Source organism: Schistosoma mansoni, chromosome W (genome assembly GCF_000237925.1).
Source record: "Schistosoma mansoni strain Puerto Rico chromosome W, complete genome".
Taxonomy (NCBI): domain Eukaryota; kingdom Metazoa; phylum Platyhelminthes; class Trematoda; order Strigeidida; family Schistosomatidae; genus Schistosoma; species Schistosoma mansoni.
Window position 1 is genome coordinate 51838804 of NC_031502.1, and position 12946 is coordinate 51851749.

The 12946-nt window shown below is 35.0% G+C and overlaps 1 protein-coding gene across 2 annotated transcripts in view; it reads left to right on the forward strand.

Annotated features, from left to right (window-relative positions):
* Nucleotides 1–1206: 1206 nt before the first annotated feature.
* Nucleotides 1207–12946, forward strand: part of Smp_039870.1 (putative vasodilator-stimulated phosphoprotein) — a gene marked incomplete at both ends in the record, with an annotated part of 49422 nt that continues 37682 nt past the window's right edge. The window contains 4 exon segments of one of the 2 annotated variants that reach the window (XM_018790102.1): nt 1207–1253; nt 2587–2752; nt 3650–4093; nt 6381–6606. In XM_018790102.1, the coding sequence (XP_018655479.1) occupies nt 1249–1253; nt 2587–2752; nt 3650–4093; nt 6381–6606 (841 nt within the window). 2 annotated transcript variants of the gene reach the window in all.

The window sequence follows — 12946 nt, forward strand, 5'->3', positions numbered from 1 at the left end:
GGTAGAACACTTCGAAGAACTCTTGAATCGACCAGCTCCACTGAACCCACCCAACATCGAAGCAGCACTCACAGACCTCCCAATCGATGTTGGCCCATCAACAATTGAAGTGATCAGCATGGCCATCAGACAAATCAAGAGTGGCAGAGCAGCAGGACCAGACGACATCTCGGCAGAGGCACTGAAAGCAGACGTAGCAGCAACTGCAAAGATACTCTACATTCTCTTCAGTAAGATTTGGGATGAAGAACAAGTACCAATAGGCTGGAAAGAAGCACTTCTGATCAAAATACCAAAGAAAGGCGATCTTAGCAAGTGTGATAACTACAAGGACATCACTCTTCTCTCAATACCAGGAAAAGTCTTCAACAGAGTATTGTTAAACAGAATGAGAGACTCCGTAGACACCCAACTTTGAGATCAACAGGCTGGATTCCGGAAGGATCGATAGTGTACTGAAAAAACCGCAGCTCTCTGGATCTCTGTGCAACAATAGAATGGAATTCATTATCCTACATCAACTTCATTGACTACGAGAAAGCATTTGATAGTGTGGACAGGACAACACTATGGAGGCTTCTTCGACACTACAGAGTGTGTGCCTGAGAAGATAGTCAATGTCATACGGAATCCGTATGATGGATTAAACTTCGAAATCATCCATGGAGGACAGTTGACAGACTCGTTTGAAGTATAGACCAGTGTCAGACAGGGTTGCTTACTCTCACCCTTTCTCTTTCTCCTGGTGATCGACTGGATCATGAAGACGTCAACATCTGTAGAGAAGCACGGGATACAATGGAGAGCTCGGATGCATCAGGGCGATTTAGACTTCGCGGATGATCTGGCTCTTCTATCACATACACATACCGGAGTTTCCTTCTCTTTCCGTAGTAGTGAAAGTTATTTTAATTTTTGAGTGAAGTATTCCAAAGAATACCATTGAAAAACATGGAAAATGGTTGTGTAAACCTACTTCTCATTCCACCACAGAATTCGACATCAGTTTAGTAATTTGTTTGACAGGAGTCGAAAAATAAATGATGTGTGTCACGGAGATCGAAACATTCCCGAATATCGTGATCCCAACTCCCACGAATCATCCTTTTTTATCGATTTCCTGGTTTCTCAACCGTTCATTGTTTGTTCTAAGCACTCACTTTATATTTCAGATTTGCAACTCTGTGGGGTTTTTCAACCTCTCAAGGTCGAACTGGGAGAGCGAGTGTTGATTGCCGTCGGTTTGTTATGGCGTAAGTCCCTGTAAATTCTCTCATTTACCTACACACTGCAGTGAATTATAATTAGTTATTTTCGTCCTGCGGGCTAAGATTAATGGGCACAGCTATCTTATGCTCACATATGCTTAGTTGCTTTCAATAAGTAGATCGTCGGTTTTATGTTGGTGAAAGTGATCCGACTTGGTGTATTCGTCCTCCGGGGCGGTTTTCATGTTGTTTGATTCTTAAAAATAGCTTAAAGTATGGTGTGTGAGAGCTTATTATGTTATGGCAAGAGGAAGCTATGTTACAATGTAAAACGTTTGGTTATTAGAAAGCTATGTAGACTTTACCATTGCTTATTTTTGCTCATACAGTGCCACAAATATACCCGATCGATACTTTGAAGGCGCTAGTGATTAAGTACTAATAACCGATGTGTACTCCCTACTTCTAAGTTCGTGTTTCTTAACTATGACAGAACAATGTGCAATGTTGGGTGGCGAGACTGTAGTTTATAAGTGAACCCATCAGATCTAGGGCAACACATCTTGGATTTTAACGCAAAATTCATTCATTTAGGTGGATAACGTTTTGTCATTTTAGCCTATCAGTTCGTGATGAAATCCCTGAATTTAATTCCTAACCTTAACCATCAGTTGTAAATCATAACCCTAACACCGGTTTATGACCGTCATTTAACCCTGGTAAGTAGGTAAAGATCCCCAAGGTCACTTCGGCGTCTCTGGAAGGTCGTTTATAAATTATAGTTTCACCGATGGAATAATAAAAATCGTGATTTGGCAATGAAATTAGGATTTAAGGGGATATGGAAAAGTTATCGCGGCTCTACTGACTTTGGATCATTTTACTCAGTGTCCCTCCCCATAAATCACGACTTTTTTAAGCCATAACTTTAACATTCCTAAATGAATCAAGCTAGTAGTCAATGTTTTTATATATTGTTGTGTATTGATCTCCCCCATTTGGTTTACTTAGGTCTTACCGTCAATATTATCCGTTTAGATTAGAACTGACAAAAGGTATCGTTTTTCAGATATTAGAGAACCTGTTTTGTTAAGTTTGGGACAATACTTCTGTACGAAGTTTTCTTCCGACATGGTTAACGAATATGTAGTTAGATTATGTACTCTGGGGAACTGCATTCGTTTTTCATTAGACAAAATCTTGGTCTTGACACCAAGGTCTCGTCTGAATTTTCCCCACGTGTAGTCTTTAGTAAATTCAGGGGGGTCATACGCGATTTCATAAAGCTATAACAAGAAAAATGAAGTCACCCCAGGTTAAAAATTACTTACAAATTACTTTATTTTTATTAATTTTACGTTATGTTTCCTTATTGTAGTGAGTGTGCCGTGGCCACAGCAAAAGCAAATGTTATGCTGTATGATTCGAAGGCTAGTACTTGGATCCCCAGTGGTCCAGGACATGGCATTTCCAAAGTTCAACTATATCACAACACGTTAACTAATGCTTATCGAGTTGTCGGTTGGAGGTTACCAGACCGTGAGGTATGGCATAATTTTTCCGAAAAGTTCTTAAAAAACAAAATTTTTTAAGTCTAGTTAGTAGAGATTTTAGTACAAATCTTTTTTTTACTGATTATAAGGCAGTAACCTTATCTTTTAGAAGTTTCTATCATTGAACAATATCGTTCCAGTAACCATATCGAAATAAATATCCAAAAAGTCATTATATCTAATTCATTTTTAACGGTTACTCGAATATTCTTGCTATCAGTGTTAAGGACTTCAAACGACAGGTCCCTTATAGCATATATGCATCCTGTGAGTATCTTCTCAACACTTACTTCAAATCACTATATCTTCCTTGATTTGGTTCATCAATCTCTTATTGAGGTCATTCCAATGCTTTTTGCATATCCATGTATATTGTGTATCTACCTATCACTTCAGAAAACTAGTATTTATCACTTTACTAATTTAATTTGGTTTATGATATCATTTAGTTATCGTCCGATATAATTTACAGACATTCATCTATGTACTCGGTCGTTATGACCAATACTAATTCAACTTCCCTTTCAGGTCCCTCAAGATGTACTCGGTTGAGCCTACGTGGCACAACTTCCGTAATTTTGAAGCGAGCCACCAATCCCCTCTTATTTTTAGAAATAAAGTTAGTAGTCATAAACATTTGACAGTATTTATCATTTGAAAGTCAACTAAGTGACTGTGTTAAAGTATTAAAAACCGCTGTCAAAATGACTGCGGTATTACACTTATCCTTCTAACCGATATCAATGTTCAATGAGGACTGTTTATGAGACCAAAACAGTTTTCCTAAAAACTCCCAAATTTTTTTATAGCCATCTTATTTTATATCATACTGATTTATTTATTATAACTTATTACCGTTACTAACCTCTGTGTATATATGACTATTAGGTTGTTATTAATTGTGCCATTGCACGGGGGTTAAAATATCACCAAGCACGTCCAACGTTTCATCAATGGCGTGATAGTAGACAACAAGTTTACGGTTTGAATTTCACATCAGTTGAAGAAGCAGATGCATTTGCTGCCGCTGTTAAATCAGCCTTAGAAAGTCTAGCCGCACTGCATTGTCAACAGGCTTTACAAGCTCAACAACAACAACAATGTAAGCCTCCTGTTACTTATGACCAGGTGGTGTCTAACGAAACAACAACAACTACTACTACTATTTATCAAGATACACAACTAAACCAATATCAAAAATCAAAATACCAAATACCAAATCAACAGCCATCATCAAATCAACAAATAACTAAATATACTAATGATAACGACCAGGCACATTCTGTACAACCTACGGGAATATTAGTCCAAAATCTTCAGATTTCATCCTCTGTAAGTGTGTGTGTACGTTTTTTGTTTCTCCACTTTTCAATTTTATAACCTCTCATATCCAGTCATAACAATGATTGTATCATCTGGTCAAGGTATACCTTCTAGAGGTTAAAGTTACGGTTACCCACCCAACGAAGTGGGTAAGCTCCATAGCTCTTCGAGTAGGGAAAATCCTTGAAAAGACAATGCAACTGGATACTGGAAGATATGTGTATATAAGGATATTTTACTATCACTTTTGGGAGTTTTTTTGCAAATCAAAAGCGCTAATGAGCTACCAATAAGTTCACCAGTGGAGAAACGTGGAAAAATATCCTCAAGTATGCTTCATACGCATATATTCAAATGCAGGTGTCATAGATACACAAATTCCAGCGATATATATATATATATATATATATATATATATTGGTATAGATAAGCATAGATAAGCGCGGTTGCTAGTATGTTGTACATGTAATCATAGAAAGTGTAAGCATGTCCGTACCTCCCACAAATACACACAGGTATAGAAGTTTCCGTTTGCAAATATACGATACATGCGTATATAGAATGCATAAACCAAGGCCCATACACTTCAAAGTATACATATAGGCATATATGCGAACACTCCAGGCCCCTAAGTCCAGCAGCATTTTCACTGAATGAGTATCGAGCATTCAAATCAGTGTGAGTCGTTATAGACGATGTTCCACTTCACGCTCTTACCGCAAACCGGTTTAGTGTCGACCACGGTGCACTAGTTATGACACATCTTATGGTTTACACTCCGACTCGCCCCTGCTGGACCTTATTGGTCCTTCCAGTCTAGCCTGTTCAGGCACTAAAAGGAAAATGTTCTCCAATGTCTCAGCCGTACTATCAATTTAAGTCGACCTCTCTTCTCATATAATCAAGGCTGAGACAGTGGGCTAATAGTCTTGTCTCTGTCTGACTACGGAGTGGTTGATCAGTTCAGTCTCCACAGTGTCACTTGCGTGGGGAAGATCACCCACTATCCAAGGAGTACTATGCGGAAGTGCAAGTCAAACTTTGTACCCCTTCTTAAGGTTGGACCATTAGAATGAAAGATCCTTGAGGCTTTGAGAAATTTAATCACTTTCCGTTCAGTTATTTTCATCACCTATAAATAAGAAGACATTAGAACTCACTAGCCACCATTGAAAACCTGAAAGCACCAAACGGTTTTTTCGTTCTGGTATGGGACTTCAGGTAGAAGTTTGCGCTGATGATGTCGTTCAGAATAACGATGGAGGCTCCACTACCAAAACTTCCGGCTCAGAGGACGAAACTCCATCAAAATTATCCACCTGAGTTACAAATCTTCACTACCTCAAAGTAGTATGGGACTCCTCGGCAGTGCGCCGAATCTGAAGCTGTGACTAATTTTAGACAGTTCAAAGCATTACACTTATGTTGGTCTTCATTTCATCCTCACTTAGCCATGAACAATGTAAAACCCTATTTAAGTATGTACTGACTTAAATTCCCACACTTCACATCAGCACATTTATATAATAGTTCGGTATTGTTAGTTAAACCGATCATATTATCGTACTTAGGTTCTACTTGTGAGTCTTACGGCATTCTTTGAGTATTCCACTTTATCGAATAGATCAGAATACTTGTTAAAAATAGATGGAGCGAATAAGGATCAAACACAGTTGTTGATTAGTTCAGGTTGCCAAAAATAACACCGCATTGTATGGAGACAGCGAACGAGTTAAGCTGAATTTCTTAGTTTCTTAAGCTTCTTAAACCGTTAATCTAATTTTCAAGAAACAAGATACTTGGCAAAAAGCTGTCAAATCTGAAGACCAGAATTTATTGATCGTATTCTTTTCAACTATTTGATTTTGCAACAGGCATATATACTCGTGTGAATCACTCACACTTACACCAGTCACCTTCCCTTATATTTCAAATTGCAATGGTCTCCTCTAGCCGTAATGTTATCTAAATTTATAAGTCTGGATTCTGGCTAGCTGGACATTGATTTATAATTCGTTATGTTAGAAACTCTATCATAATCCAACTACATTAATCTGACCATTGAGATTATGTGTTTGCTTATCCCTCTTATCGTAATTTGTCCTATCATGTAGTAAAACTACTTATTGCCGATTGCTGTTATGTTACATTTTCCTTTTAGTTCAATAAAGAACTTTATTTACTTTAACCCAGTATTTTCGCTATTTTTTTTCGACTTTTACAATTCTAATATATTCTCCATTATTATTATTATCGTTATTATTGTTATTATTATTATTGCTCCTATTATTTACAGGGCATAACTGAACCAACTGAAGGTTACGGCGATCAGAACAAGCCATTATCATCATCGGCGTTATCGAATCAGCAGTCTGATCGAGACGCTTTGTGCAATGATTACAATGAGGCAATTGTGAACAGTGTAAATAGCATTATTTTAAGTGATAATCAGAATGTCTACCCGGGTTATACAACAACAACAACATGTAAAACTAATACCTCTAGTCATCAGAATACTGAAAGTAAGTTTTCATTGTTGGTCTTTGAATTTTCGCAAGTACATGTTTATGTGTACACAACTTTTTAGAGAAACCTATTTGTTATTAAATTCAAGTTTAATTATTGATCTGCTATAATAATAGTGGTAATAACAATCCTGTACTTAGTATTTCATGATAATTTATGGGAGATCCTGTTAACATTTATCAGCCAAGGGTATACTTGTTAGTTCAATTTGCTTACCATAGTTTGGGCGTCATTACTATTATTACTAATACTACTATTATTATAAGTGGTAGTAGTGGCAGCAAGACAAATATTATGCGTTCGAATCCCAGAAATTAAGGTGGTAGCTGGAGGTAGTCAATAGAAAACCCAGAAGTTATATAAGCATTCATGTTCGATAACTTATTTCACAACTATAGCTTTAGTTTATTTTTTTAAATATCAGAAAAGATGTTGTATTAATGTCACTGTTTTTTGCTGGAAGAAAGCTAGGGACAGTCAAACGAAAATGTGACCTCAGTCTATGAAGTCATTTGCTGTTGGACTGATACATTTTAGTAGGTGTAGACTACTTGTATTTGGGTCCCCAAGATTATTGTAACCAATGGTTGGGTACATTGGCTGACATAACTTTTAATCAATCCTAATGGCATTCATGCACTAACTCTTCGTTTTCCCTCTTACATTTAATCCTGAAATCGAATGCTTTTTTGCGCCTCTCAAAACTTAATATTTTCTGCTGCCACTACTATTGATACAGTTACCACTTCTACTACTCTGAGATATGGATTGGTAGTTTGGTCTTTTTGTGCCAACCTATTGTGGCTATTTAAACATGTGCACATATATGCAGATTCTACGTTTTATACGACTGACTGACTGATAAGTATCTACAGAACTCTAATTTAAAATTAAATTGAAAATGTAACAATGGCGAAAACGTTCTTTTTTGCGATGCATTTTCTGGTGTCGACATATTATCGGTTATATTATTATTAATAACAAATGATAATTGAATTAACTCAAAATACATTAGAGAAATGGTTGTAATTGTCAAAAATAATTGGAGTATAATAGTGTATGTAAACATGAATTACAGGTCATCAAAGGGGTAGGGATTCTCATTCTATTGACCGGTTCTTTTTTAATATAATTCAACTACTAGTCAAGCCTCGGTGCTACTCGGACAAATTTACTAAATTGTCACACAACATGAAATATCTCTTTTGTTGTGTAGTTAAAGCTAAGGGAACATTGTTGTAACATATTTCAAAATTATGTTGGACATATTTTTTCAGAAAAAAAAATGTGTGGTTAATGTGAAAACTAGAAAGCAAACTAGAAAATTATATAAGAATTCCTGAAATGTTTAAATAAGTGATAAGAAATATTCGTGCTTTCATAATCATAGTAATGGTAATAACAGGGATTCTACCTTTATTAACCACTAACATATCAAGTTATGTGGAAATTCATAAGCGCACTGTTTGTATTCTGTTTCATTGATTATATCAAAGGATCACACTAATTAATTTATCAATTAACATAAATTCAGTAGACTGTTATGGCTCGTAGGTTGAACGCTTTATTCGGATCCTAGCTATTCGGATAACCCCAGGCTAGCACTACTCAGCGACTTGAAAGACCAGAGAGAAGACACGAGTATCAGAGAAGCACTTCACTACAAGGTTCAATTATGTACAGAAAAACAGGGGTTTTATAGTAACTAAAAGACCTTGAGATCCCATAGTAACAGTATGTTAACAGCCAATCAGGGCCTTGTTATTTTAGTAGCATTTTAGTAGCATAGCTTCTAACTAATCGCTGATTGGTTGGGCTCTTTATGAGCCTCTCTGGAGGCTCTGATAGAGTTTATTGTAAGCCGACTTAACATAGACCAAATGAGAAGAATCTATATTATTCAACGTTAACTCAAAGAGTAAATGTTGTTTCAGTGTGCATGAGGTTTGGACCTCTTAGGCGACTCATTAACGATTAGTTTCAAATCAATAGTAAAACAGTTGAATGCTGCTTCCTGTTTTCTCACAGTTGGTGAAATTCTGTATTTTACCCAACATTCACACTGATTCTGAATGTCATCAATATTCACGTGGTAACTTCCAAAATGCTCTTTTTGTTTAAAACATTTATAATAGATGAGTTCCTTCATTTAGGTGTTCTAGATAGTCTTTGCATAGAACTTATATTATAATGTTGGGTTGTTACTGTTACTGACCTCCTGTATATTTATGTTTCTAGCGTTACTTTGTTTTTATTCTAGTGACTAAGGCATCTACAAACGGAATTTTGTTCATTATTTCTTCCTCTCTTATTGTTGTTATCGAAGATGACGTCCACAATTAACTGATGAATATTTCCAAATTGTTCTCTTAAATATAGGATAAATTTTTTTAATTTATGTAGTTTATCCTGATTGATTGATCAACTGACATAAGTTGCAGAAATTAGAAGAACTTATGCTACGCAACATCCCATGATTTGTTAGTATTGTCTAACAGAGACAAAAACATGTGAAATACAGATACAGTTAAACTGAGCTTAAATTAATGTTTTTGTGCATTGTGTTAGATAACTTAGGTCAAATGACTAATTAAACAAGAAGAGACACACGAGCTGGTAGGATAATCTGACGAAAAATAGAGAAATTAAGTTGATTACTGTTAAGCAGATGATCTATCTTACATATATTGTTGTCATTGTTGTTGCGTCCCAGTTTCTTCTCAATTCACTCAACAATTCTATATCCTTATTTCTTCTTTTTCTGTCTAATTATGTTTTGTAAACTTTCTGTCATTTCTTTCGTTGATCTTTATTGATAGACTTCTTAGTTTTGGTAGGTGAATCAAATGAACAAGTTGATAAAGCAAACAGACCAACATTTAATATATCTAGATTGAAACAGCCCTTTTTGTGTGTTGGAAGTAATTGGCAAGATATCCTTCTCAACCTAGGTTTCGTGTTTCCCGATACTGGCCAGCAAGGTGTACCTACAACCTATTGCTGTCTGTGTGAGATTTGAACTTGCGTCACCCAGCTTCATAGTCTGATGTATCACCACTGAGCCAGTTAGCATACGAAACTTAGGTTTTGCGTTTTCTACCGACTGTCTTCAACCACCTAACATAATGGATACGATGTCAATTTGCATAGATTAATGGTTGCGTTGTAACTTCATAGAATTTAATCAGTACTAAAGGAATTAGAAAAAAGTAAACTTGATTTGTACTCGGTGCTAAACCATTTGTTTCTTTTTGTGTTAAAAGAACAACATCGAATACAATTTTGTTTATTTTGTAAGCAATTCTTTTAATATACCTTAATTTACTCTGATTATTCACTGAATAGCAATTTAAGGTATGTCTGTCTAGCCGTCAGTGTTGGACGAATTTTATAGACTATTTTCAATTTGAAACCACTGGTAGCGTCTGAAACTTTTATACTACGTAATGAATGGTTGAATTTTACGGGGAGCGTTAATTCTCACGAGATTACAAATACAGTTTCCTAAGTTTTAACTAACATGATAACTTCTCACTGATCGTTAGAAATTCATCTGGACTTAGAACTGCTTACTGAGGAATTAGGCCTGAAGGAAACGTTAATACAATATAGACGAGAGATGTATTTCGAATGAGACTCACCAATTCATAATCTAACACTTTGTTCATATACAACGTCAACAATTTGTAACAAATATGTGGTTCGTTATGTCAATGTTTGCATATAATTAAATAATACGGACAATAATTAGAGCAATTATTTACCGGTTAATTTTTAGCTTCGCAGATTCGAACTCCACTCCATCGGTTTAGGGACCCAAGTAATATCAGTAGTAACTTTTACACACTGAAATGTGACTGAAGGCTAAGTACATAAGCTCATATATATGGTAAACGATTTATATATTAAATTAGAGATACTACTTATGAGTCCAACCATTGAATTGTGTCTTCTTAATACGTGGTTGGCGACTTCGCATGATATGGCTAAGAATCGTTCGCAGTAACACAGATGCATTCAATCTTTACCGTACTCTTAATCTCAAAGTCCAAAATACATTCATATATGTCTTTCCAATTTGTCTTGTCAAATCATATTTCCATAATTTAGTCTTGCTTTTTATCATTCGTGTTACATTATTTTGATCTCTTTTGTTATTTTCATCTCGTTGTCCTATGGGACCTGAGTCAAACATATTTATGCCAGATTCTTTTTTGATGTTTTCTGTTTGTCTTGATTATTTTATTATTTTCTGTTGTAAAATAATTGTATAAACTGTTTGAAAATGCACAATATTTTCCGAAAATTCAACTTGAATCAACCAAAAAGAGAGGCTATATCGAGGCAATACACATGTGCCACTGAAAGACTGATCAATTGCAATCCTAAACATCAACAGGAAGATTCAAACAAACAATACTAAGTGAATTTAAAACTTCACCCCAATTGCACAAGCAAGCGGCTATCAGGACTCAGTAGTTGAGTGGATAACGTGATGGCGTTTGAAGCGAAAGGTACTGGATTCGAGTCCCAGAGTGAACATCAACTCTGAGATGCAAGCACATTCTGCCGACGAGTCCCAAATAGGACGAAACGTGCGTCCTGAATTCCACTGCTAGTCACAGTATGCATATATGCCAATAAGAGACTGATCAATTACAGTTCTAAACATCAGTGGGAAGATTCAAACAGACAATACCAAGTGAATTGAAAAAGAGAGTTGTTTATTTTGTTTACAGTCACAACTTTTTATTATACATAGATACAAATAATTTAGAAAGTTTTATCTAGACTAGTTTAAACTGTACTAAATTATTCAATTCATCGTTTTATGATGTACACTTATTATTAAATGTTGAATATTTTGTTTGTTTGTTTATAAGTAGTAGTTGTAATGTGATAATTATTCTCTTACTTGATATTTAAATTGTTATTTAACGAATGGTACACTTTGTTTATTTTTAATGTCTAATTCATAAGATGAAATATCTTAATATGTAACACATACATTATATATATCATACCCCTATGATATATATATATATATATATATATATATATATATATATTCAATGTATTATCATCTTCATTTTGATTACATAATATATTTGTGTTTTGTTTTGGATAATGATTGCATATCATATGATTTGTATAATAAATAATTTATTATTATATTTAATTGTTTTGTTTAAAATGACGCCATTCACTCCATAGATGTTAATAATCGATCTATTATATAATCAAGTAGTAAATGTTCATCATGAACATAAACTTTACTTACTTACGCCTGTTACCCGTCGTGGAGGAGCATAGGCCGCTCACCAGCATTCTCTATCCATTGATGGTATTGTGTAGAAAGACAATAGAAAACTCACATATAAATCACCCAATGCAAAAAGCTCAGTTTTAACAAATTATAGACCTTAGTCACTAAATCAGCATCTAAATTTAATCTCAGGAAATTATGTTATTATTATTAATTCCTTGAAAAAGCTTGGACCAGATTGCCAGGCGAAACGTTGGATTTACTACAAATTCATTCGCTGAGATTTTACAAATATATATTATTCCTATTTAATGTCTTACATCAACTTGGCGCTCAAATATTGTGAAACTATTCGCTCTAATTTAGACGAGAGTTCTTATATGTTATGTATTTTATAAACTGGTTTTCTCTGTTGATTAGCAGCATTACCGAAGCCGTAAAAATGGTATAGTATCTCCTCTGCTTTACGAGTTGTTTCCTGATGATAAATACCTTAAAGAAAACGATCAGGGATTCTCATTCCGATAATCTGAAATCATGGTAATATATATCATTCTATTCACTTTATTTAGACAAATCTAATTTCATAGTGTTTTAGTTGAATAGTAGCTTAGCGTCTAAATAATTCGTCATTCAACCAGTTGGTCATAAAGATTCAATCCTGACTCCACTTATTTCGGTTTGGCTATAACCGGATGGTGTCATGGTTAGTCTTCAAATAATTCAATTACGACTTAAAACCTAGTACTTTAATTAGGTTATTAGATGAGTTTACATGAAAATTAAAATCAATTTCATTGTGTAAGTTGCAGCAAATCAATTATTCATCTTTATCATATCATAGTTTGTATCATTTGGTAATAGCAATAACAGATTACATTTCACGGTTCTATGTGTATTTGATAAATCTACTGACTAAACACCTGAATCGATTTCTTAAGCTCTTCTAGTAACCCCAGGCTAAATTTACAAGACAACTTAAACACGAGAGAAAAGGCGCAAAATATGGAAAGAACGCTTCACTCCAAGGTTAGTTTATGTACAGAAAACAGAGTTTTTATAGCAATTCG